The 27,481-nt window shown below is 41.1% G+C and overlaps 1 protein-coding gene across 2 annotated transcripts in view; it reads right to left on the bottom strand.

Moving 5' to 3' along the window:
* The window catches only part of VPS41 (VPS41 subunit of HOPS complex), a 2,347,711-nt gene that overhangs the window by 1,914,937 nt on the left and 405,293 nt on the right, over positions 1-27,481 (bottom strand). For both annotated transcript variants that reach the window (XM_044064839.1, XM_044064840.1), the window contains exon 3: positions 20,820-20,927. In XM_044064839.1, the coding sequence (XP_043920774.1) occupies positions 20,820-20,927 (108 nt within the window). The remainder of the gene's footprint in view (positions 1-20,819; positions 20,928-27,481) is intronic.

Here is a 27,481-nt window from a genome sequence, read left to right as displayed (position 1 = left end):
GTTGTACATCTGCATAAATGTTTAAACACCATAAAACATGAAGGTAAAGAACTTGTCCAAACCCAATACTATTTATTAGACAGGGTAAAACACCAGTGGACTTTTTCAAGTTCTGCCAATAGGGTACAATGTGTAAGACAAGAAATTGTTAAGGTAAACTACAATAGAAAAAAATAAACAGAATTATACACAGTTTACATGAACAAATTCATTTTTTATTTCACATTTGTTTACTGGGAAAGAATGACTGGGAACAAAGCCAATTTTCAGTGGAGGCCCGGGGAGAAATGCTCCAGATGCATGTCTTTGTAACCAGATGCAACTTTGCTCCAGATGCAATAATATAAATTTCATATGATGATGTGGTTAGACAACATAGATTCAATACAAGCAAAGTTACTATTTACATTACATACAATTACAGTGTGCAAGGCATGAATGGAAAAAGAAAGATGTAACCTGTAGGCAACTTAAGGCATGATAGTAAGGAGGAGGGTAATTAGAGAAGAGTGAGGCTAGGGGGCAAGAAGAGAGTTTTTTGTGAGCTGCTATATGTCCCTTTAGGTGTATAGAAGTGTTAAACAGAGTTGATTTACACTTTCTAGTAACTAATTTTTTTGGCAGCGAATGGAAATCTAAACCAACTTTATCTGAACTACTGGATATTGTAAAAGAGATAAAAGAACTGTAACTGGAATCTTTAGAAAACAGAAGTAGCAAATGAAATAGAAATAAATGAAATGTATGTGAATAGCATACGCAGAGAAATATTCAGGAGGATTGAGGTTTAAGGGAAGGCAGGGGTTGCTCAATTTATGTAATGTTGGTCTGAATGACGTTGTACAAAGAAAGAAAACATAAATGTAATGAATAATGTATGTAAATGAAAAAAGTGTCAATAAGGTTCGTTTTCCTTTCTAATGTATGCATGCCTACGTCTTAAGTGCTAACTTAAATAAAAGTGTTAAAAATTAAATAGCATAAGAGCTTTTTGGTGGGTTTGTTTTAGAGGATTCCATTATTCAAAAAACATTTGTTAGCATCAGCTTCAGGTGTACGGAAAGAGGCTGCATACCCAGTTACTTCAGAAAATCTAGCTGCCGCTTGATGTGACTACCAGATGCCATGATGTGGGTAAGAATCATTTTTACATCTAAGCATTACAAACCTGTCAAATCTGCTATGCATGGTCTGTATTCATACCATGTTGCTAAAGCCTGGAAATTTTTACCTGTACTCATCAGGTCAACACCTTTCCTTCATTTCTTTAAAACCATTCTGAAAGTCATCCAAGCCCAAATCTGGCTTTAATCTTGATCAAGCCCAGGATAAACTATATCCCTAACTATCAACCACGAGTGCTATTCCTCCCTTACACCTCCTTACTCTCCTTGTTTCACTCACTTCCTTATTTCAATGAATTCTCTCCCCAACACTCTTTCTATATATGCCAAGACCCTGTTTTTTCTCTCACTTCATATTGTAATTCCTGTTTGCATTACATTAACGTATCTTTAATTTCTCTATAAACTGGCTAAAACTTCTCTACATATTACATCATTGTCAGATAAGTTGCATTTGTTTTTAACCAATGTTTTCACATTATATCTAATTTGGTATAATTATTTAAATTGTAGATGTTTTTGCATTATTTTTGAAGATTGCAAAAACATTTTAAGCACAATTTTGCAATATTTTGGAGCTTTTCTCCCAGCCACCATAAAAATGAGCACCTACCCACTCAGACTTTCTTGGTAATCAAATGTCAATAAATAAATAAAAGCATTATATGGGCATGGTCATTATTTGTGGCTTTATACAATGCCTGGGCAGTTAGAAAACATCCAGACTAGGATATATAACAGTAGTACAATTACATTCAGCAAGTAAAACAGTAATAAACTGTATAGTTTAGCACTGTAATATAATAGTGGATAATGTGGATGTCCACATTAAGTATGCAGCTGTTTTGTTTTGACTTTTACAGCAATATCTGTTTGGTAGGATACTTTTTACTGCAGCACCTGGTTTCTGCTTTGCGTTATGACACTTCTTTTACAGCAATATATGCCTTTACAGCAATGAATATGTGCTTCTGCCTCAGTTTACACTGAAATGTGTTCCTGTGCATTCCTGTGGAGCTGCATCTGTAGTTTGAATGCTCAATAAAATAAATTCCATATGTGTAGAAAACTAAACTAGCTTGTTGAACCTTTTCACCAGCTAGCAGAAGATGGTATCAGGTTACTGAGCTGCAATAATGAAAGTATGCAACTTAAGTTAAGCTGTCAATGAGAGAGCAAAAGACTGCAATACAGATTTCACCAGAGGATTTGAACACAAATGAAAATGAATGCCCACTTTGAGAACTAGACTTGATTCTGTGTGTTTGAGAAAAGAAAAAAGTCAGACTTATAAGGCATACTCTGACTTTGATCAATTTATCATAGTGTGATTTCTGCTGCAGTTTATGTGACTGATTTAGAGTCATACAGTCAAATGTGTATGTATAATATGCTGCTTCCAGATTTTATACTTGCTTTTAAGCGGTTCGATCCTGTACACTGAAATTTAAAAGAAGATCAACATTAGCAACCTATACTGAACTTAACTTTTCATTAATGAAGTCAACCTTAAAGCAGGTTTGGGGGAAAGGAATCTCTCTGATACTGCAACAGATATTAATGCAAGTCAGTATCCAACATATTTCACAGAGCAGAAAGGAATTAAGAAACTAGGGAGACATAAGAGCTTGGTGAGACAGACATAAGAAGGTATGAATTCACTAGACAAGTATGGGATGAGATACAAATGTGCTGTATGCTACAGCACCTATCACTGAGCTAAAAATAAACCTCCCAAACAGAGGTAATCAAGCAAAAATAATGGGCAAATGCAAAATAACAAGTTAAAGCAGAAAGCAGTATAACTTTAATTGCCAAAGTGCTGGTTTCAGATGCAGAGTTTTTGTAGTAGGGTCAGCTGTGACTGATCCAGCATATACACATATAGTCTATGAAGTCAGTCAGAGGGAGGTGGAAATATGTTGAAAACTGATATACTTTGTAGTAGGAATTTCAGGTTTGGGAGTGGAAAAGTAATGCATTCCATCAAAAAACTAAAAATATCGGCGAAATTAACTCTCTCACTGGAAAAGAAGTAGTTCCATTTTAGGTACCTTTGTAGATAAGTAAAACATCCTCTAAAAGGACAGAAACAGTGTTTGAAAAGGAAAATGACCAAGTAATAAGATGTAAACTACCAGTGACTTAAATTCATAAAGATTGTTGAGAAGTGTGATGTTTTTCTGAAGTATAAATGACATAAACCTAGGTCTGTTGCTTGCATGCTTCTGATCTGGGAATATAATGAAACATTTGCTATGGACTTGCATTAGCTTGAACCCAGTACAAGATACCTTGACATCTCTGATAAAATTACAAACTTCAGTGCCAGAAATATTGTGAACACACAGAATCTTTGCATATCAGGTTATGTTTGGACAAGAACCCATCTCTCCCTTCTGTTCTGATTAATACGTTGTCTTATCTAGAATGGGCCACAAGAAGCGTGGCTGAGGGATAGTGTATTTCAGCATCATATGCATTAAAGACAGTGATGGAATGCAGAAGCCCAGAAAGTTATCAAAAGAAAGAAGGGGTGCAGAAAAATGTGGGAGATAAAAAAGACAGACCTGCTCACAAAGGAAAACAGGTTGTCCAACAAAGAATATAACAGAACAGTTGCAATAGCAAAGAACAAGACATCAGAGGCACCCTACTAGCTTAGGGATAGTGACTCAGCAAATGGCACACAAAAAAAAAAAAAAAAAAACTATCAGGTTGCAAGGCCAAGACAGAAAGATAAAGAAGACAGCAATCAAAAACCCTTCATAAGGGATACTAGCAACAACCAGTTCACCAGTCCACAAGACATCAAACGCACATGGAAAGAGTACTTCCAGAACCTTCTGAATGAAGACTACCACAGAGAAGCTGTACTGTCCCAGACAGTCTATGATGAAGAAGGAAAAGGAGGCTACACTAGAAGAAAGAATCATACCAAGGAAAATGAAGTCAGGGAAAACAGCAGGTTCAGATGAGTCACAGCAAATATTATCAAGATGTTGGCTGAGTTAGGAGAGAAATGTCTCCAGAAGATACTAAAGCCATATGGAAAGAATGATGACTGGAGAACAAGCATTCTAGTGCTAATGTACAAGAACAGAGGGGGCTATTTACAACTATGGGCAGTATAGAGGTATCAAACACCTGCCACATGGCACTAAGTAGTGAAGGGGTGACTGATAAAGGAATACACAAGAGCAGTAATAAGTAAGAATGGAGATGAGCAGTTCACTTTTAGATTAGGATACAGCACAACTGACCTGATGCTCACAGTGAGAAAAACAGCTGAGAAGAAGCTAGAGATGAGGAAAGCATCTAACTGGTAATTCCTAGAATGGGAGAAAGCATACAATAAAGTCACAAGAAAACTGATGCAAGCAGTCCTGAGATGGTCTGAAGTCCCTGAAACATTGGTAGAATTAGTGTAGGCTATGTACAGGACTCAATGACTCAAGAAGAACAATGTTCAGTCTCATGAAGGGGTTGCCAGGGGGAGTGGGTGTGCATCAGAGCTCAGCTCTGAGCCCACTGCTGTTCATACTGGTGACAGACTACATCAGCAAACAGGTTGGAGGGAACAGATCAACAAAGTTGCTGTATGCAGATGATGTGGCATTACAGGCAGACTCTAAGCAAGAACTTCAGCAAAAGATATGAGAAGGGAATGCAAAACTGAAAATACATGGGATGAAACTGAGTACAAATAAGACAGTTGTGATGGCAGCAAATCTGGGAAATCAGAAGCAGGAGAAAATTGAGACAGAAGGGAAAAAGTGGAAAAGGTGAACAGCTTCAAGTATCTGGTACAAGAGGTTTAAGTGAATGGAAGTCTGAACGAGGAGGTCAAAGCTAGAATCAGAGGAGCTTCAGCCAACTGGCCCAGAGTGTCAGTAGTAGTATATGACAGAAGAATGCCAATGAAGCTGAAAAGCAAAGAGTACAAAACAATACTACTACTGTATGGTACAGAAACCTGGACAATGAAGGAACAGCAGTTGTGGATGCTAGACATGATACAGATAAAGTGTCCAAGATGGGTGTCATTGTGGGACAGACGAAATGAGAACATCAGAGCAGAAGCCAAAGTAGTTCCAACTGCAGAGAATGTCAAAGATAAAAGATTATGGTGGTCAGGGCACATGTGCAGGAAAGCAGAAGACAATCTGCTAAAAAAGATTTTGGAGATACAGGAAGAAGGCAAGAGGAAATTAGGGTATCCAGCAAAGAGATGGATGGAAGGATTGCATGAGAGAAGATCTGCAGCTGTCAGCCAAGACCACTGAAGAAGGTAGGGCAGTGGCACTGAATTGAGAAACATGGTGACACTTGACACAATAACCCACCCCATGTAGAAAAAAATAGGAAAAAGGGGATTGATGATGCAGCAAAGACAGCATTTGCTGAGGCTGAATGTTAGGACAGAATATAGACAGCATTATGAAAACAGCTTCATACCATGCTTGAAAAGTCTCAACTGGGAAACAAGGTATACTGCAAAATGTTAACTATGCAAAGTGCAAAGGACTTGAAGTCATCACTGGCCTTAATTCAGCTGTAGTATTTATGACATGTGACAGTATTTTTTTAAGGGTGTATACCTTCAGGCTGTATAAAGTCAAGACAGAAGTGGCCAACAAATACATTACTAAAAGGACAATGAGGTGACTCATTTAGCAGAAATGTTACCAAGCAACTCAGAAAAGGGAAATGAGGATATGATACAGAATTCTGAAGTAAGGAAGAATTTGGTGCTGATGAAGTAAAGCAGCCACAGGTGTGACAAGATGTTTACAGACTCAGTCTCAGTAAAGATCAAACAAGATTTATGGACAGAGAAAAAGGGATGCTACACACAACTGAAACTGTAGCATGGACTGGTTAAGATAAAAGAAGATTCAACTACTGGTATAATTTTAAATCCTTCATCCAGCTGATATTGAAGGGTCTGTTGATATGCTGCATGTAGAAGACAGTCAGACTGAACCAGGAACTGATCAGATAGAAACATCTGGCTCACATAAGATATATGACATATTAATGTGGATGTACTGTTGAATTAGCAAAACTGGACAAGCCAAGTAGCCGAAAAGATAATGATGTTTTTGAAGAGGTTGTTAATGTTGTACAAAAATGCATCTCTACCAGGTGGATTTATATTATCAAAGAAATTCCAAAAGTAATAACATTCAAAGCACATCTTATGATAAGAGGTGTGAAGAAATAGTACAGTTTTATACCTACCATAAATGTAGATGTTCGAGTGTATACCCTGCTGCAGTCATCACACTTGGGTTATCCTGTCGTCAGGCGGTCCCGCAGTCGGCCTGAATTCCAAAGTCTTGGTCCGGCGTCGGTTGCTGTTGCTTCTTCCCTGACGTCAGTGCGCCAGGGGTATATAAGAGGCATCCGAGCCATTTTATTCAGTTTTTCTTGCCCCAGATGTCAGGTGCCCCCCAAAAGGTGGTCAGTAGCTAGTACCAATAATAAAAGTTTAGCACAAGCAAAACATCCCTCCAGCTATAAGCAAATACACCACAAAGGTTGTATCAGTTTTTAAGGTATTGAAAGGTTTTAGTTAGGTCAGAGGGGATGGAGGGAGGGTAACCTGGACTGCAGCAGGGTATACACTCGAACATCTACATTTTATGGTAGGTACAAAACTGCACTATGTTCATCGTGTTACCCTGCTGCAGTCATCATACTTGGGTAGAATCCCAAAGCTAAGGATGGGAGGTGGAGTCAAACAGGGATAGAGGAGGCTAGAAGGCCCTGCAAAACTGCAGTGGCGAAGCCAGCTCTAGTCTTCGAGTAAAGTGGTAAGTGATAGTGTTTGGTGAAGGTGTGTACTGAACTCCAAGTTGCAGCTTCCAGAATATCCTTGGTTGGCACCCCCCTGAGGAAGGCTGTAGATGTAGCTGCTGCCCTGGTAGAGTGGGGCCTTATGCTAGCAGGAACTGGTTTTCCATGGTGGGTGTAGCAAATACGTATGCAATGTCCTATCCATTTGGAAATGGCCTGTTTTGAGATAGCCTTTCCTTGTGATGCTGTAGCATAGGATACAAAAAGCTGGTCAGATTTTCTGAAAACCTTAGTTTTATCCAAGTAGTAACGTAGCTGTCTGTGAATGTCCAAGGAATGCAGGAGTCTTTCTCCTTTGTTCTGTGGATTTGGAAAGAAGATGGGTAAATGGATGGTTTGATTTAGAGCCACACTGGATACCACCTTAGGCATAAAGGAGGGGTTAGTTCGTAGAGAAACTCTGTCTTGATGAAAAATGAGGAAAGGCTCTACTGCCATTAGTGCCTGAAGCTCTGAGACTCTTCTGGCTGAAGTAATTGCTAGGAGCAGGGCAGTCTTCCATGATATAAACTTTAAGTCAGCTGAGAAAGCGGGCTCAAAAGGAGGTAGCGTGAGTTTTTCCAGAACAAAATTGAGGTCCCAAGTTGGTGTTGGTGCTCTCCTGGGAGGCCTAATGTTTTTGGCCCCTCTGAGAAACTGCCTTAGAAGTGGATGTGAAAATAAGGGTGGATCCGTGTTGTAGTGAGCTGAAATAGCTGAGGTGTGGATTTTAATAGATGAAAAAGAAAGCCCTTTGTGTAACATCTCAGTTAAATATTGTAGAATCTGAGGTATGTCCGGCTGAAGGGTATTTTGGCCTTTATCTTGGTTCCAGGCGCAGAACCTTTTCCATTTGTCTGAGTAGGCTTTCCTGGTGCTGGGTCTCCTGGCCTCCAGAATAACATCCATAACAGCTTGTGAAAGAGGAGCTGGCTGGTTGCTTAGGGGATTTGCCATGCAGCCAAGTTTAAGGTTTTGAGCTGGCTGTGTAGAATGTGACTGTCTTGCTGTGTGAGCAGATGAGTAATTTGTGGTAAAATCCATGGTGGGCCCTGGGCCATATTCCTTAATAGTGGGTACCAGTGCTGGCGTGGCCAGTCTGGGTCAATGAGTATCATTTGGGGTCTCTCCATCCTGGCTTTCAGCAGCACCTTTGTGAGAAGGGGCAATGGAGGGAAGGCATATACTGTGAGCATTTTCCAACTGAATGAGAGTGCATCCACTTTCCAAGCTTGATGGTGAAATGTCCTTGTGCAAAATTTTGTTAGCTGATAGTTTTGGGGGCTGGCAAACAGGTCTATGTCTGGGTGCCCCCATTTTTGAGTTATCATTGCAAATACTGGTGGATCCAGTTTCCACTCGTGGGGATCCATGATGTTTCTGCTTAGGTCGTCTGCCAATGTGTTCTTTTTTCCTGGCAGGAATTGAGCTTGTAATTGAACTTGGTAAGCCAGTGCTGTGTTCCACAAAGTCATTGCTTGCCTGCATAGAGGGTAGGAGTGTGTACCCCCTTGTTTGTTTATGTACCACATTACTGTGGTGTTGTCTGTCCTTATGGTAAGCTGTCCTGGATGTAAGAGGTCCTTGAAGGCTGTCAGGGCATTCTGTACAGCTAGCATTTCTTTTTGACTGATGTGCAGATTCCTTTGATCTGCAGTCCATATGCCTTGAACGCACCATCCTGCCATGTGTACCCCCCAGGCATAGTCCGATGCATCTGTTGTCATAGTCTGCCTGGCTGGGGGTAAGGTGAAAGGCTGGCCCTTGTTGAGGTGACATGCCTGTGACCACCATAGAAACTCCTGTTGAAGGCAGGAAATGAGAGGTATCATTGTTTCCAAGCTGTGGCTGTGTTGAGTCCATACGCTTTTTAGGTACCATTGTAATTTCCTCATATGCAGTTTTGCAAATGGTATTAGTAGTATGCAAGATGCCATGAAGCCCAAGGCCTGCAGAATTTTTCTTGCAGGGAGTTGGGTCTTTGTTGCCATTGTTTTGAAGTATTGAGTTAGTTGTAGTTGTTTGTCTGGCGTCAGATAAGCCATCTGGGCCGTTGTATTCAAGATGGCACCCAGGAATGTCATATTTTGTGAGGGCACTAGTTTTGATTTCTTTTCGTTTACTGTGTACCCTAGGCAACTTAGGTGGTGTTTTACAAAAGCCAGATGTTGTAAGAGAATGTCCTTGCTTTCTGCTTGGATGAGGCAGTCGTCCAGGTATGGGTATATTTGAATTCCTCTTTGTCTGCAGTATGCAATTACTGGTGCCAGGCATTTTGTGAAGACCCTGGGCGCAGTAGATAAGCCAAAGGGCAGTGCAGAGAATTGGTAATGGGTTGAACCTGCAATGAAACGGAGGTATCTTCTGCAATTTTGTCTGATAGGGACATGCAGGTATGCCTCCTTGAGGTCCAACGTTACTAGCCAAGCTTTCTTGCCCAACATGGGAAGAAGCTGCTGTAGTGTTAGCATCTTGAATTTGGGTACTTGCAAGAAGGTGTTTAGCATTGAAAGGTCCAGAATGGGTCTCCAAGCATTGTCCTTTCTGGGAACTAGAAAGAGCCTTGAGTAAAATCCTTGGCCTTGCTCCTGTGTAGGTACCAGATGAATGGCTCTCATGTCCATGAGAGCTGTAATTTGTTTTTGTGCCTCTGCCCATTGATTTTGTGGCAGGTTTGGCATTCCTTTTATCCTTGGCAAGGTGTGGAAATGGAATCTGTATCCTTGTGAGATAATGTCTAGGACCCATTTGTCCTTTGTGACGATGCGCCAGTTGTCTGCAAAAAGTGCTAATTTTCCTCCCAAGGGAGCTGCCAAGAGAGTTTTGCTTGGCAGCTTGAGGTTTAAGTCATTGTGTTTGCCTTCTAATAGTTTGGGACCTGTCTTCTCCTCCCTTCTGTGTTGCAGTGCCCCATTGGCGAGGTTTGTAAGGGATTTGCGCTTGTCCTCTGCCCCTTGGGCGCCTGTATTTACCCCTCTGTGGTCTGTCAGAAGATGGAAAGGACCAATTTTTTGTTGGCCAATTTCTGCTGAAGCGTGGGGGCTGTACCTGTAAGAAATCTTTGGCCGTCTGCATAGATTTTGCCTTATCCTCCATTTTCTTTAAAACCTCTTCTGCTTTAACCCCAAATAAGACATCCTGCTGTAAGGGTGCATCTAGTAACTTTGCTTTAACATGATCAGGCAGAGTTTGTTCCTTTAACCAAGCATGCCTACATATAACAGACCCAGTAACAGCTGCTCTACAGGAAGCTTCCAAGGAATCAAATCCACATTGTAAAGTATGTTTGCCCACCTGTTCAGCTGCATGCAACAGATCCTGCATTTCCTTGAATTCAGACTGTTGAGGGTGCATGCTCATCTTGAGGGTGCATGCTCATCTTTTGTTTTATTTGAGACATTAGGAATTGCTGGTATTTAAGCATGTGAAATTGACAATTTAGTGCTCTCATAGCTAGAGTAGCTGAGGTGTAAACCTTCTTCCCCCACCTATCTAGTGCTCTGGAGTCCCTTTCAGAGGGTACAGGATTTTTAGCCATAGAAGCCTTAGCCCCTTTGGGACCCTGGGAGATTGTCTCTGGATCAGCGACAGGGCTTTTGTAAAGGAATTTGTGTGAGTCAGGCACTCTATAGTATCTATTTGGTTTGGCTGGAGCAGGAGGCAAGAGAATCTGGATTTAGACTAGATTCTAAGTAAACATCATCCAAAATGTCTAAAACTGGCGGGATAGCAAGTGGTCTGTGCTGGGGGAGTAAAAGAAACTCTCGGAGCCTTTTCTTAGAGTCGGAGTAGTCCTGACCTTCCCAGTGGAAATGTTCCTTCATGTTATGTAAGGTTTCCCCAAAGGAATAGTCTTCAGGGGGAGAAGCAGAAGGAATGGAATCTTCAGCATCAGAATCTTCATAAGGGGGAAAGGAGTAATCCTGTTCCTCAGAAGAGCCTGAGGAAATAGATACTTGATCAGAGGAGGCATAAACCTCCTCTTGTCTAGGCCTTTTGTCGGGGACGGGGGGTTGGGAACCCCTGAATAAAGAAATCAAATCTTCAGCCATTTTAAGCATCTGTTTCCTAGGCATGGGGCCTTGAACTGAAGACTGAAGTGCAGTCTTTTTTGGTTTTAGAGGAGTCTTAAGCTTAGCATAAGATTTTATGGTGAGAGTAGTCGGTCTGAAGACACCTTCAGTAACCAAAGGTGTTTCTACAGCACAGGCTTCTCCTTCTGCAATGTCGTCGGTAGGGCCTAAAGAAAATGGCTGCGTCGGCCTAGCACTCTCTGCTAGAGAATCCGAAACGGTCTGGGGATCCAATTCTGTGGTAGCCAGGGGCTGCATAGGCGCCTCATTGAAAACCGGAGAACCGGCGACGGGCCCAGCCGAGGCCTCGGAGTCTGGCTTGGATCTAGGCTGCCTGTCTTTATCTTTGCGTTTTTTATGCACGTCGGTAGTCGGTTGCTCCGAAGGCATAGTGTAATTAAATTTCCTACCGAAGTAGTGTCGCGCGAAATCAAAGCGTCGCTTTATAGTTCGCTTATTGAACCTAGCACAAAACTGACGACCAGTGATGAGGCGGTCTGGGCCTAGGCAAGGTATACAAAAAGAATGAAAGTCCTTATGAGGTATTTGCTTCCCACAAGAAATGCAATTGTTAACTTTTTCTGACATCGGACTGAGGCAAGAAAAGGTTCCCCAACGGGGTACTTAGCTTTGAAGACTTCGGACTGAAACTCGATTCGAAAATCTCAGGTGTCGGCCGACTGGCACTTGCGAACTGCTTCTGCTTCAGGCACCGTGCGGCAAGAAAGACTGAAGAAAATGTCGTGGGATGCCTCTTATATACCCCTGGCGCACTGACATCAGGGAAGAAGCGACAGCAATCAACGCCGGACCAAGACTTTGGAATTCAGGCCGACTGCGGGACCGCCTGATGACAGGATAACCCAAGTGTGATGACTGCAGCAGGGTAACACGATGAACATCTGCAAAAAAGAACTTTAAAAAGATTCATCAACATGTGTGCTAGAATCATTTCTTGTCCTTTTGAAACCAATTTATCAAAAGAAGTGGAAAATTCATTCTGTGGACATCAAGTATGCATTTTTACAAGGTAAATAATGACATGTAAGTTTGCCCTTCCCCTGAAGCAAAATGTGGGAGATGATTCTGGAAACTCAAAAAGTATGTGTATGACCTGGGAGAGGCAGGCCTTTACAGGTATGACAAACTTAAAGAGGTTGATCCTGCTATGTTCTACTGTCTAGAAGGGAGGGGAACAAGAACATCATTAGAGTATTTTCTTGCTATGTAATGGACTGTCTTCATGTTGGCCATGAAGAGCATGACCACGTTTGCTCTATGGGATAGGGTTTCCCTAGTCCTGATGGAATGATGTTAATATATCAAGAGGGCTACTACATAAGAAATCATTCAATCATTAAGGAACCATCAAAGGCAGTGCAGCAGGAAGCACCGTCTCCCCCTTACAGCAACTAAGATGAACTTAATTAGGTTGACAACAGGACAAATTCTCTGGCTTGCCAGGCAAAGCCAACCAGTTATCATCTTTGATGGAAAGGGTTCCCCAAAGGGGACTTATCTGACAGAAAGGAGCTGAAGTTCTGGGCTGTGCCTCTTTGAAACCTCTGGAGCAAGGGGAGGTAAAGAGAAAGCAAAAAAGATTTTTTTCTCCCAGATGTTCCCTTTCCTTCCCTGACTAATCAGGTGGGAGTGTAAGTGTGTGGGAGCTGCTGGGAAGCTGTCCTGGGCAAAGTTGTTGTGTCTGCAAAACCCAACCAATACAGCCTAAAGGCTACTGCAGGCTGAATGAAATGAATGCCTCTTAGACATTCTGTAGCCACATTCTCTTAGCTGCTCATAACCAGCAGTGGAAAGGCTTCTGAAAGGGGTAACAAGGGATACACATTATGCCAACAAGTGTGAGCTTTTTTTCTATTCTCCAGGCTCATGCTAGCTCAGACTGAGCCCTCAGTAGACTGGTATGCTGATCTCAGTGAGGCACAAAACTGAGAAGATTGATATTAATTTAGAATACAGCGTTTGTGGTAAAGCTACAAATAGCAGATGACCTGTTACTGTCCTTACCATTGAGATGGTGTGGATAGAACTAAATAACATGAGATATGTAGTTGATAGCATAAAAATATGGAAGATGCATAAACTTGCTTCCCAAAATGAATGAAAGCCCTAGATTCTTCATTATGTGGACCATATGATTTCAAGGCATTCAATCCAATGGCCATGTGCACCTTACTGAATAACCAACCTCAGGCTTTGCCACCTTTTCAAAGACAAAGAGGCCAGTTAAATTCCACTGTACATACAAGGGTAACATCCAGTCATGCAGCATGTACAACTGAATCTTTTTTAAGTGCCGCTACTGCAGCTACTGAATGAGGCTCTGGAGTCTTTGACCAGCAATTTTAATCCTCAGTAGGCCACAGAATCCTGTCATGTTTCCAAGGTATAGCAACCACAGTATAAAGGTTGTCCCAAGTGGTATTTGTGTTTAATTTCAACATATTCACAAACGGTGGCCTCACCCAAGATCATCTGTTGAGAAATCCAAAAGACCTCCTGCAAAGTCATTTGCAGGGAGGATAATAGGTTTTTGGCCAATCCCTTCCATTTCACATAATTTCTAAGATCTCTTCAAATTTGGGGTCATATGGTGGAGGAATTGTAGGCTTGATGCCTGAGTCTAGGTACTTCATCTTGCACAGGTGGTTTCTAGCTACCTTCGGAAGTGACTGGTCTGAGGAAGAAGAAACACTATCATAGGTTCATAGGTTCATAGGTTAGTACTAAGCTAACTGCCCTTGTGAGCCATTTTAAGCCTAGCCAATTATCCCTTGTGAGACTCAAACCCTGTACCTTGTGCTTGCAAGGCAAACACCTTAACCATTAGGCCACCCTCCCAACCCATGACATGACAGGATACTGCATAGCCCTTTGGATCTTCTGCCTTGCTGACAGATCAGAGCAGTCACACACTCAGTCAGAAGGTGTTCAGCTGTCTGGAAAGGAAATGACATGCAAAATGGGAAAAATAGCAAAGCTGACAAATGCAGAGGCACCTGATATGTCCATATCAATGACAATGTTGACATCTTGCTCATCATCAAAGGCATCTGCAGTAATGACCAAAAGCTGATGCAGAGACAAGCTCCGACATAAAAAGAACCCATGCCAAGTTCACATATGACATGTCAACTTCCCAGTGTCAGGCGTGACAAGCCCACTGACATAACACTGGTGATGTGGTCAACAACTGAGTGACTGATACCAAAATTTGTGGTCTTTGAGTTGAGTTTGGCTAGTCTTCCCATCATCGATACCGACATTACATGAGTCAAAGTCATCATCCTCAGTACAGGCACTAATACCATGGGTGCACATGAGGGAAATCTGAAAGATCTACTGGAAGATGGAAAAGAGGCGTCTCTCTGTTATTAAAATTGTTGGGAATGAGGAGGCAGTCTTCCTCACAGCCCAAAGAATAGCATAATTAAATTCAGGTAGAAGCAGTACAGAAGATCTTGAAGAATGTGGTAATCGAGTAAGTAGCTGTGAGACCTCTTTTTGTCCACTCAAGAGATTAAACTAGGGAATTTGGTCATCTTGGCCAGTGATTTACTAATTGCAACTCTTAAGTTCACTGTAGGAAGCAAATTTATTTATTTTTTTTTACTTTACCCTCTTCTTCAGTTCCTTTGTTCTGAAATTGTTGACCTGCAGAAGATGATCTTGTTTTGCCAAGATTTTGCTTTACTTTTAGTTTCTGAAATCTAAGGTAATATGAAGGGATATTTATGACTGAAGTCTCTGAGGCAGACATCAAAGGTTTCTGCTTCAGCTGTGAAGAAGCACTGGCCTTGGCTGAAAAGGATTCCTTCTACAAATTAAACTTTGATTCACTTTTAGGGACTCCCGCAGTGTTAGGGGTAAAGTTCTGATAGATTTCATATTTGTGAATATCCGTCTGCTCCCACAGGCACTGTCCATGCTAGTTCTGGGATGGAATCCTGCTACAAAGTTATTTTTTGGGCACGTTTCACTCTGGAAACATCATCTGTTAACACAGTTACAAAATAATCAAGCATGAAAAACAGAATGATAAAGCAAAATGCACAACAAATGGAATAAAGAGGAGGCAGGCATAGGGAAGGAACTAGAAATCCAGAAGAAAAGAGTGCTACCAAAAAAGGTTTCAGAAGCGAAAACAAGCAATATGCAGAAAGAAAGAAAGAAAAAGAAAAAGCAATAGCTGGTGAAGTTTCAGATGAGCTGTAGTGACATCTGATGGAATTATGCCACCTGTTAATGAGGACAGACCTCCTCATAAAAATTCTCAAAGGTCTAATCCTCATACAGCAATGGAGAAAGAATAGTTGTGTAAAATCTTACCATAACCACAGATGTACTTCTCTTCCATGTTGCAGTGTTCTAGTTGTGGGATTTCCTGCCCTCAGGTGACTCGTACATCTGTCCTATACAAAAGCTTCAGCTTGGCTGTTGCAGCGTGCGTGGGACGTCAGATGCAAAGTCATAAACCAGGGGCCTTAAATGTGACGTCTGTACGCACAATCCTCAGAACTTAAAGGCCAGCAGGTAGAGAAGAAGGCCCAGCAGGAGGAATGCAAGTGGTTTTCAGGTGTGTGACTTTGGTGTCCTACGGTAGCCTAGATAGGTCCAGCTATTAGCTGGGACTGGAAAAGAGTGAATTGGGGGGTAAGGTGGATGCGAAGGAATATTGCAACATAGAAGAGAAGGACATCTATAGTTATGGTAAGATTTTACACAACTATTCTATGTCCTTCTATTCCTATGTTGCAGTATTCTAGTTGTGGGAAGAGTACCACAGCTTATGAGGATTAGAGGGTGGCGGATGCTGAAGAGGATTCTACAAAGCCCTGCAGAATTGCCCTGGCAAATCCTGTTCATGCTCTGGAGACTTGGTCCAGTTTGTAATGTTTGGTGAAAGTGTGGATAGTGGACCATGTGGCTGCTTCCATAATGGATGCCGTGTCCAGACCCTTTATGAAAGCCCTGGAGGTGGCTACATCCCTAGTGGAATGGGCCTTCACTCCCACTGGGGTTTTTTTCCCATGGAGGGAGTAACAGAGACAAATAGTTTTCCTGATTCAGCATGCGAGGGTTTGTTTGTAGACTGCCTTGCCCAGGGCTCTGGGATGAAAAATGAGAAAGAGCTGCTTAGATTTCCTAATGGTTTTGTCCAGGTAGAATCTTAGCTGCCTGTGCACATCCAAGGAGTGCAGTATCCTCTCCCCTTCATTAGTGGGGGAGGGAAAGAAAGTGGGTAGATGGATAGATTGGTTTAGAGACAAGTCATTGACCACCTTGGGCATAAAGGAGGATTAGTTTGCAGGGTGACTCTGTCTTTGTGGAAGGTGGTGTAGAGGGGGCAGTCCATTAAAGCCTGCAACTCTGACACCCTTCTGGCTGAAGTGATAGCCACCAGAAGGACAGTTCTCCATGTACACAACTGCAGGAAGGAAGACCCAGCCGGTTCGAAAGGGTGCTGGGTTAGTTTTTCCAGGATGTAGTTAAGGTCCTAAGGCGGAGGGATAGGTTTCTTTGGTGGTCTCATGTGTAAGACCCATTTGAGGAATAGCTTAACGTCAAGCCTGGCTAGTAAGGGGGGATCAATGGGCAAGCAGCTGAAATACCGGAAAGGTTCACTTTCACTGAAGAGTAAGAGAGTCCGCTTTTGATCAATTGGGGGAATTGGAGTGGAAGTCCCAGGTTTAGTTGGACTTGCTGGATCCACCAGCTGATTTCTGTCTTTAGACAGGGAAGGAGGGGAATGACTTGTTCTAAGGGGTGTAGGTGTTGAGACAAAATGTTTTTGAGGTACCACTGTAGCTTGCGCATGTGCATTTTGGCCAGTGGTAGCATGGGGATGGTTGCTGCCAATAAGCCCAGGAGATGAAGAAATTGCCTTGCCATCACCTTCTTGGGAGTGTAGGGTTTCCTGGAAGTGGGAAGTTAAAAATGGAACCTCGTCTTGTGGGAGAAAGGCCTTCATTTTATCCATTCTGATTCTGCAGCCTAGGAAAATCTTGTCCTGGCCTGGGTTCAAGGAGAACTTTGGGAGGTTGATGGTGAACCCCAGATTTTGCAGAAGGGACATGTTGAAGTGCAGATGCCTTGAGAGAGTGTCTCTAGACTCTGCTAGTATTAGGATGTCGTTAAGGTATGGATATATCTGGATTCCCTGGATTCTGCAGAAGGCAATGGCCGGGGCTAGGCACTTTGTAAATACTCAGGGGGGCAGTGGATAAACCAAAGGGCAAGGCAGTAAATTGGGAATGAGAGGAAGGTCCAGAGAAATGCAGGAATTGTCTGTGGGAAGGTCTGATGGGTATATGCAGGTAGGCTTCTTTTAGGTCTAGGGTGGTCATGAAGGCCTTGTCTAGGATAAGAGGCAGCAGTCTGTGTAGAGACAGCATTTTGAAAGATGGTACCTGAAGGTGAAGATTTAGAATGGAAAGGTCTAAGATGAGTCTCCAGGGCCCATCTTTTTGGGGACCAGGAAGAGGTGGGAATAGAATCCCTTTCCTTCCTGTCCTGGGGGGACAGGTTGTATGGTGCCTAGCTTTAGTAGGGCTGACAAAACATGTGGCAGGAGATGATGCGGGTTTTTCGGGGAAAATGGAATGCCTTTTCTGTTTTAGTTTTTTTCCAGGATAGGAAGTAACCTTTCTGAATAATGGATAGGACCCATTGGTCTGTGGTGATGGACTGCCAGAGGGGAGACAATGGGAAAGGAGTGCAGATAGTGGTAGGTGGGCAAGGCAGTCACGCATTATTGGGACCTCCTCTGTCCTGAAAGGATTGTCTTGGCTGAGGAGGTGGTGCAGTAGGTCTGGACGAGGTAGGTCTTCTAGTCCCTCTTCTAGATCTGGAAGAGGGAGAGGCTGCCTGAGGAGGGTTACACCTTACAAAGGTGGTTTTAGCAGGGTAGTTCCTATAATACTTGGGAATGGGAGACACCAGCAGATGTTTTATGTCTTGTAATTCTTTACTTTTTTCCTGCAGATTCTTGAAAAGGTCTGCAGATTGTTTACCAAAAAGGACATTGTGATCCAGGGGAGCATCCAAGATCTTGGACTTGAAATCTTCTGGCAGATTCAGCAATCAACCAGGAGTACCTCCTGAGGGCAGAAGCAGATGCTGCAGAGTGGGCAGATGCTTCTGCAGCATCGCAGCTGCATCTGATGGAGTGCCTGGCTACTTGCTGAGCCAAGGACAGTTTGGAGGTAATGTCAGTCTTAGTGGGACTGTCAGGAAAGGAAGCCAGCATAGAGGAGGCTTGAGACACTAAGTCTAGAGCATACTTAGTCATGTGGGTCTGATAATTTATGGCTTGGAAAGCAAAGGTGGAGAATGTGTATACCTTCTTTCCCATCCTATCCATATATTTTCTACCTTTATCTGTGGGTAGGAGGGAGGCGGAAGGCAGCAGTCTAGACTCTTTATCAGGAGCGGTGGCAATCACAGCTGGGTCTGCCAAGGTGGGTTTAACTAGGAATTTTTGCTCCTCTGGCACTTTATAGAAGCGTCAGGACGCTTAGGGGCCAGAGTCTGGGAGTCTGGGGCCTTAGAAGCTGAATTAAAGGCATCCAAGTAAACAGGTAGAACCAGAGGGACAGATGAAGGGGATGGTGATTCAACTTGAAGCGGCTCAAAGTACCTCCTCTGGGTGTCTGACATTTGGAAAGAGTCCCATTTGAAATAATCTTTCATCTTGGTGATGGTCTCACCAATCGTAATATCCTCAGGTGGAGAATCCCCTTCCACAGATTCCTCATCGGGGAAGAGTATTCCTGGGGAGAACCAATCTGGGATATATAAGAAAATAGAGTCCTCTGAGGAAGAAAAGGAAGAATCATGCTCTTCCGCCCTGACTTGAGAGGCCATGGGTGTGAGGGACGAGGCAGAAGCAATCCTAGGGCTCAGTACAGGTAGAGAAGTGGGAGCTGAGGCTGAAGGCCTGAGGGCCATAAAGGCTTGCATGAGAGATGAAGTAAAGGCCTGACAATCTGGTATGGCTTCCGTAGAGGGGAGGTATGCTTGGTTTTCTGCTTCTTTTTGGCCGGGGAGGAAGTAGGGACCGGCCTGGCATCGGGCTTCGAAGTTACCATTTCCGAAGTCTGAATCCTGGTCAGAGGTACCACCAAAACTGGTTCCTCCTCGACATCGACAGTAGTCAGTGTCTGGCTGAGCTTTGAGGACGTGCCGATCATCAGCTGAGCAACAGCTTCCTCAAGGGACTTTGTTGAAGTCGACGGATCCACCGAATGCACCTCAACTCCTAGATCGGCAGTTGGCGGGGCACTGGGAAGAGGAACGGCAGGTGAGGAAGGCCTAGGAACCTTGGCCTTTTTGCGCAGAGGTTCGGGTGCACCCTCCGAAGCGGGATCCATTCTAAGGGCTAACTGTTTCAGGCGATGATTTTCTAGGTAGAGGTTTAAAGCAGCCAGATGGCTGCATAGGATCTTCGGCACAAATGATTGACAAATTGAGCAGGCGGAATGATTGTGTTCCCGGCCTAAGCAAAAAACACACCTATCATGGGTGTCTTTATGGGGTAGCTGGCACCTTCCTTTCTTATCTGACATCAGCTAAAGGCTACAACAACCAAGCCTAAGCAATAACAAATCAAGAAAAAATAGTAAACCAATTGGTTACTTAGCTTTATTGATGCAATGTCTGTGAAGGAGCGATTGTATGATGCATAGGTAGTCTGTGGCTGAAACGTTCTGGGGATTGTGCGTGAGGACGTCACATTTAAGGCCCATGGTTTATGGCCCTGCGTCTGACGTCCCACACATGCTGCAACAGCCAAGCTGAAGCTTTTGTATAGGAGCCGACGTAAGAGTCGCCTGAGGGCAGGAAATCCCAAAACTTCAATACTGCAACATAGGAATAGAAGGACATCAGTAGGGAAGCACACCTCCACTGCCAGCTGGTCGTGGTCCCAATAATAGATGCCTTGGGTTTGCATCTAAGACAATGCTCAACATCAACAGGGACTGTAATCTCCCCCTGTGGGGGCCACCAGAATGTATAGGCTGAACAAAGCAAGAATGCTTGACTTTGTTGAATGATCTGACATAACCTTAAGCCCTCATTTATTTTTTACCTTGCATCTTTTATTTTCCTGAATGGTATCTTGAGGCCAGGCCACACATTAGTCTCACCTCAGGGTAGTTCTCATCACTATAAATGTTGGACAGTAGTGTACACTTCTAGAATTTTCTCAATACAGAATATTTTAGGGATTAAGGGTCCACCACTTTATTTTTGTTGATCAAGTTGGTCCTGCTAGAACCACAGCCTGCTTTTGTGGTAGTCCTGAGTGACATTTACACAGACTAGGTGAGATTTGTCTAGTTCATTAGGAAACATTCCTACTCTTTATCTAATAAATGTCATGAAATATCTAATATCCACTGAAGCTACCACCAACTTGGGAAGATGGGACCCCAGTTATTTTCAATAGCCATAAATGCCAAGTAAAATGCTGAAACAAAAAAACGTCTGCAGTGATTGTTGTTAGTAATCTAATGACTGCAGGAGCACTATGTAGGTCTTGTTGTCTAAAGTATCAAACATTTACAGGTGATCTAAAAGTAGCAAACATCTAGAAAGAACTGTGTATACTGGGTGGAGGGTCTGCATCTTACCCCTTTCCCAGAGATACTATATCATGGACTGGAGGGGTGAGGGAGCCTGATATTTAAACAGCTGTGCTATATTTTGTTCTTTACTTGCTTGGAGGCTGTAAATCCACACAATTAAAATGAAAACATACCTTGTCATGTACAATCATGCAGCTTGCTGCATCATTCTGCAAAACTGTAGTGACCCCATTTGCCAACCGCTCATACTTCAGCTTAGGTTCGTCTTCACTTTCTTCTTCCTAAACAATGAAGAACAAAATATTGTCTGTTGTTTTCAAAGCTTCCAGCACTGGTGTCAGCTTCCAAAACTGACATTATGCCTACAATATCTTTCCTAGACATTCACTTCCTGCACTAGACACAAGCTTTTAGCCACTGTCAATGTATTTAACCAGAAGTCATGATTTGTAAATGATACAAGCACACAAGGCAGGAAGATGTCATTTTCAGGCATAATCCATGAATTTTCAAAACCTTAACAAAACTATGTAACGCACAATAAAAGAACATGGAACGACACAAGCATACTTTTAAAAGTCAACTACTGTACACGTAAAGGTTCCAGCAGTCCAAAAGCATTCTTATAAGATATTAACTTTACTCAATGCTCCCTTCATCACACTTCCAAAAACAATGATAAACTTCTACTTTTTGATGTAGCAATAACTCAGTGGCAAGTGGAAGTTACTACTTAACTGGTTAGGTTACAGAAAGAAATTGCTTCCTTCCTAAGAAGTTTTTATTTGCAAATAATTCTAAAGTGATAACACAAGCACCCCCATACCAAAAGACACACACACACACACACACACACACACACACACACAAAAGACATTCCTATGCATTTAAACCAGAAGCAAATTGGATTTAAGGTTAATTGGTGCACAACAAACAGAAAATGTTGACCATTTTGTCTGTTTATGTGTGTACTATCTAGGAGGAGACAGATGCCAGAAACAGTGGTTTCTGCCTTTTCTATACTTCTAAATTTTAAAACAATGGGAATAATCTAGCATTCATATATATGCTCTTGTTCCTGTAAAGGAGGGAAAGTACATAAAAAAGTATTAAAGTACATGTGTTCACTAAATATGTGGCTCTAAAAGCAGTGAAAAAGTGCAAATGGAAACTAATTCTGTGCACTTTAAGTGTGTTTCTAATCAATTTACAGCAGACAGATAGGTGGTTGTAGTCTGGGTATGGGCCGAGGAACCTGCGGTCTCGGGTACAGAGGACACCGCCAAAGAAGTGTCGTCGGTAGTCAGGAGCTGTGTAGGCGCCTCACTGAGAACCGGACCACGTGTAGCCGGTTTCGGCGTGGTGTCGGTGGAGACCGCGGGCCTCGCGTGTCGGTCTTTGTCCTTGCGTTTTTTGGATAAAACGGTAGTTGGAGTATCCAACGACATTTTATAATCAAAGGTTTTACCAAAAAAGTGCTGGGCGAACTCCGCCCGACGCTTAATAGTGCGTTTATTGAAAGTAGTGCAAAAGCGGCAGGCCGAGACGTCGTGGTCTGGGCCTAAACAAGGTATGCAGAGGGAATGGAAATCCTTATGCGGTATTTGCTTCCCACAAGAAATACAATTGTTAACTTTGTCTGACATCGGTCTGAGGCAAGAAAAGTTTCCCCAACGGGGTACTTAGCTTTAAAGAAGACTTTGGTTTACAATTATTCGTAATTTCAGGAGCTGGCCGACCGGCACTTGCGAACTGCTTCTGCTTCGGGCACCGCGCGGCAAAAAAGACTGAAGAATATGGCGTCGGCTGTGTCTTATATACCCCTGTCGCACTGACGTCAGGAAAGAAAGCGACGACAACCGACGCCGGACCTAGACTTTGGAATTCGGCCGACCGAGGACCCGCCTGACGGCAGAGAACCCATCTGTGATTACTGCAGCTATATGCACGATGAACATCAACATGCATGCTAGTATGTTCAAATGAAACATGCACACTTCAGGTGCTGTGAAAAAACAAATCCACTGTTTTAGTGCTTGATTCAGAACAACAACACTGTTAACAATGACAGCACATGCCCATAACTGCTTTTGTTTTCAACAGATGTGATATTACTGGATCACTGTGATCTATGACCATCAGTCGTGTCTTTTCTTTAGACTGGATTTTAAGGCTAACATTTTCCAAAGCAAAACAAATAAACAACAAAAAATAGGAAAAGCTTATCCAAGATGTGAAAAACAACAGCACTTACAACTGGTGTATTGTAAAAAAAAAAAATAACCATGACATTATATCAGTTTATAATGAAAACAATGAATTTTTGATCAAGTGGTAGTAGTGTTTTTTTCCAGACAAAATGCTAGCTTACTACTTTTAAGTCTGCAATACTTTGATCTCAATACATTAACAGCCATTCTGTAAACATCAGAAACAAAACAATGACAATGTTCAGGTTAAGCAATCATTTCATAAAATGAGTATAAAATATAATTCAGTAACCCACTCAACTGTCCAGATTTTCAAAGAATGGCCAGATTACTGAATTATATTTTTTGAGGAGTAAAATCACTAAATACTAAATCTTGGCAAGCCAGAGTCCGCTCTAGCCAAGTTCGAGACTGATTACAAGTTTGGGCTTGAAATCTGACATGTTAAAAGAGCCGACAATGAGCTAAGCCACAATAATAAGGTTTATTTATTTAGTTTTTGATTAACCACTGTCTGGTGATTCAGACTGATCCTGCAGGCTTAAAATTCTTTCTGTCTGCATATCTAAGCACTGGGGTTGGCTGGAATTCCAGACAGGGTAGTGACACATTGCTGAAAAGGAACAGGATTATACGTTTTACACAGGAGAGGTGGACTACTGCAAGTAATTGTAGTTAGGCAAGTCTTTAAAAAAAGAAGGTTTGCTGCTTATTTTTAGGATGAGGGTGTTTTATTTCCTTTGCTCCAAAGTACATGCCTCTGGAGGGAGAGTAGCCTGTTTAAGTGACAGAAATAGATTGGGAGAGCATGACTTTTGTAGTCCCCGTTTAACAGTGTATCCAAGTTCTCCTGTAGGGCTGCTTGACCATTTCTTGCAAAGTCTGGTGAAACTAATGTGCACTAAACTATCATTAGATCAGAGAAAAAAAAAACATTTCCCACTAGCCAAGGCAACATTTCTTTCACTGCATACAGTGGCGTACTTATATGTGTGTTTCTTATACTTTGTACCCATTTTTCATTGTCAATAGACTTGTTGCTTGGGCCCAGCACAGAGGGTAGTTGAGCGCAATCAACATAACATTAGCATTCATTCATATGAATGAATGCTGGAAATGCCAGTGTGTTTTCCTGATTAAATAATCTCTTCTGGACTTCCACACACAGTTATTTTTAATGTAGCTGCTGCTGTGATTCTGCTTTTAGAGGGCTCTCTGAGCCAAGCTAGAACTTTGCCTCAGCTCAGGCTCCGTTATTTTTCAAAAATCCCCGGCTTGCCCCCCCCCCCTTTACTAAATACTGACAGACATACGAGGTTTAGACCTCATGTCCTTCAGACAATGCATGCCTACATGAAACCTGTTATTCCAGCAACTCTAAGTTTAGAAGAGTGATATTAAAAATGTATCCCTGATTTTGGGTCTTTGTCCCCCCATTATTTTTTGCTTGGTCCAAATTTCTTGTGCTTAAAGGTTGAGGCATATATAAGAACAATTAGTTCTGATCTTTATCTCAGAAATGGTTGTACTTATACTCAAAAGGGTGTCAAAACACATTGCTTTATAGGATGACTTTGGTGAAATTTTGCAAACAAAGATCCATTTGCAAAATAAAAGCAGCTATAGTATTTTGGCTCTTTCCAAAATATTCAGAGTAAAATGTCAGTAAGGTAGCTACAGAAAGCTAACTTACAAATATGAGCTGTAAAAGTAACTGTAAAGTAGTGCAGTGAAAACTTTTACTTTTTGATGTAGCAATAATTCAGTGGCAAGCAGATGATGCTGTTTCACAAATCAAACAAAATCCCTTTCTAGGGTGCAAAGCATGCACTTTAGGTTTTCATAACTAGGATGTCTGAGCAGGGATAATTTTCAGTGGCAGCCTAGTAGCAAAATGCCACAAACAAAAGGTTACAATACTGACAAACTTAAGTAAGTCTAACAAGCATTTTAATGGCTTAATTAGTAAGTGATATACAGGCGACAAAAAACATAAGTATGTTTGTTTGTGTCTTTCGGCTTTTCCCGGTTAGGGGTCGCCACAGCGGAACTCCGGTCCGCTAATGATTGGCAGTAGAGTTTTACGTGCTGGCTTGCCGGGCCTAACGCACAACCTTCAACGAAGGAATGCCCATTCACGCATGTCGCTAAACAGAAGACGCTCTGAGAATCGAACTGGCAACGTCTAACTGTAAGGCGACAACGCTACCGCAGCACCACCACCGCTTACCTCAAATCAATATCTGTACAATGAAGACATAAATCTCAGGTGCCCCTGATTACGAGGAATGTACCTCATTTGGAGTCTTAAAAAAAGTTCATGCTCCTCAATGTTTCACATTGAAAGGGTCTGTCCCGCATTCAGTGTTAGCAATTTTTTATATTATATCCATGGTAAATAGAAATAAATCATATTAATTCATTAAGATATGTTTTTATAAATATAGCATTTTTTTTTCAATAATAAATCTTTATTGTTTTACCATTTATTCATACAACATTAAACAAAAAAGAAAAACAGATAATTCCCAAATAATGGTTCTAACAACAATACTACAACATATATACACTATTTACATGAATGCTTCCATCAGTTAACAAAGAGCAATAAAAAAGAACATATGAAGAAGATTATCAGTAGACCTAATATCTTGTAATAATTAATTTCTGATAACTTTTCCTTTTAAGGTAAATATGTCCAGGGGTTAAGCTGGGTTCGGTACATTAAGCCAATATAATATTGAAAATTTGTTCCCATATTTTCGGATTATTTATATTTTTGCTATGATCATTGATTAGTAATTTGTGGGCTAATATATGTTTCATCGCTAAAATCTTAAAGTTGTCCCATGAAGTTTGAGATGGATTCAACCAATTTGTAGCTATGTAGAGTTTCATTAACAAAAAGATATTTATGGATATGGTCATTTGGGATCTAGACAAATTATTTGGAGGGATATGCAAAATCATAAATTCCCAAGAAAGTGTTGAATTTTGGTAACCCATCTTTTGAAGTTGAATTTTTAAAGAATTCCAAAGTTTATATATACATTTGCAGCTCCATAACATGTGAAGGAGGTCAGCAGTTTGATCTTTACAGTATGGGCATTTAGGAGAGTTTTTAAGAGTTAAATTTATGCAAGCTAAGACGTGTATAGTAAGTCTTATTAAGTATCATAAGTTGGGTAAATGTTAACTTTTGAAGAGAGATTGATTTTATTGTTAAGTTAATTGCTTTTAATATTTTAATTTCTTCCATCAATGGTATTTTTTCTTTCCAATAATTTGACAAGATTTTGATATTTGAAATCTTTTATCAGTTTCGTTGTAGATGTTATAAATTTACTATCTTGTAAAAGAGTTTGCTATAAATTTGAGCATTTTGTTAAGTCCTCATCATTAACTTTAAAATCTTTAAAGTATCTTATGGAAAGTTCCTTTATCTGTCTCAATATGACAGAGTAAGATTTAGGAAGATTCATTTCCTGTCTTAATTCATGAGTTGAATAATTAAGATATGGGTATATATCAAGTAAAGTTAAGTTAATCATAAGTGGAAATTTTTTAAGATCTATTAATTGATTATTAATTTTCAGGTTGGGATTCCTATGAAAGGGTTGGAAGGTCATCATATGTTGAATAAGGTTTAATGATTGAAAAAGATTTTGTATCAACATTATATATATTTTAATGTGTTCCATTATAGCATATGATTTAAACGTGTCTTTTCTTAAGAAAGGTAATGATTTGGGATTAATATTTAGACTTACGACATGTGTGTAATTCAAAATTAACCACTTTGGTGACCATTTATTACTAAATGTATCATAATTAGCAATTCTTAAAATTCTGTTAGAATTTATTATTAAATAGTATGTTTCAAAATTGGGTAAATCTAGCCCCCCTCTATTTTTCGGAGTCATCAATTTATCGTATGATATTCTAGTTTTCCTTGGTTCCCATATGAATTTAGCCGATTCCATATGGATTTGTTTAAAGAACTTCTTAGGGATTAGAACTTGAGTAGATCTGAAGATATATAATATTCTGGGTAATACATTCATTTTAATAATTGAAACCTTTGCTAATGGTGGTAATTTCAAATTATTCCATCTCCTTAAGTCAGATAGTATGTGATCCCAAACCAGTTTAACATTATTGATATAAAAGTCTTTGTTATCTGTGGAAAAAGTAATACCCAAATATTTTATCTTTTCTTCAGATTTTACTTGGCCTACCAATGGTAAAAGTGAAAAGGGTTTTGGAGTTTTTAAAGGAAATATATTGTTTTTTTTTAAGGTTTATTTTGTAGTTAGACATTACTGCAAAGTCATCCACAGCTTTTAAAAGCTTTTTGGTATCTGAGATTGGTGTTGTACAGTATATATTAAGATCATCAGCAAAAGCAGCCATAGATATTTTAGTACCATAAAGTATTGGGGCATTCTGGTATATATTTTGTTTAATATGTAAAAATAGAGGTTCTAGATAAACATTGAATAGTAAGGGGGATAAAGGACACCCTTGGCGGGTTCCGTTTTTAATTTGTATTCTATTAGAAAAGTTTTTATTGATGTATAAAGTTGTATAAGGATTATTATATAATATTTGTAACATTAGGATAA

This window comes from Protopterus annectens, chromosome 3.part0, assembly GCF_019279795.1.
Source record: "Protopterus annectens isolate FY-2018-M chromosome 3.part0, PAN1.0, whole genome shotgun sequence".
NCBI classification, from domain to species: domain Eukaryota; kingdom Metazoa; phylum Chordata; order Ceratodontiformes; family Protopteridae; genus Protopterus; species Protopterus annectens.
The sequence above is the reverse complement of the archived record's forward strand: the minus strand, read 5'-3'. Positions and strand labels throughout refer to the sequence as shown.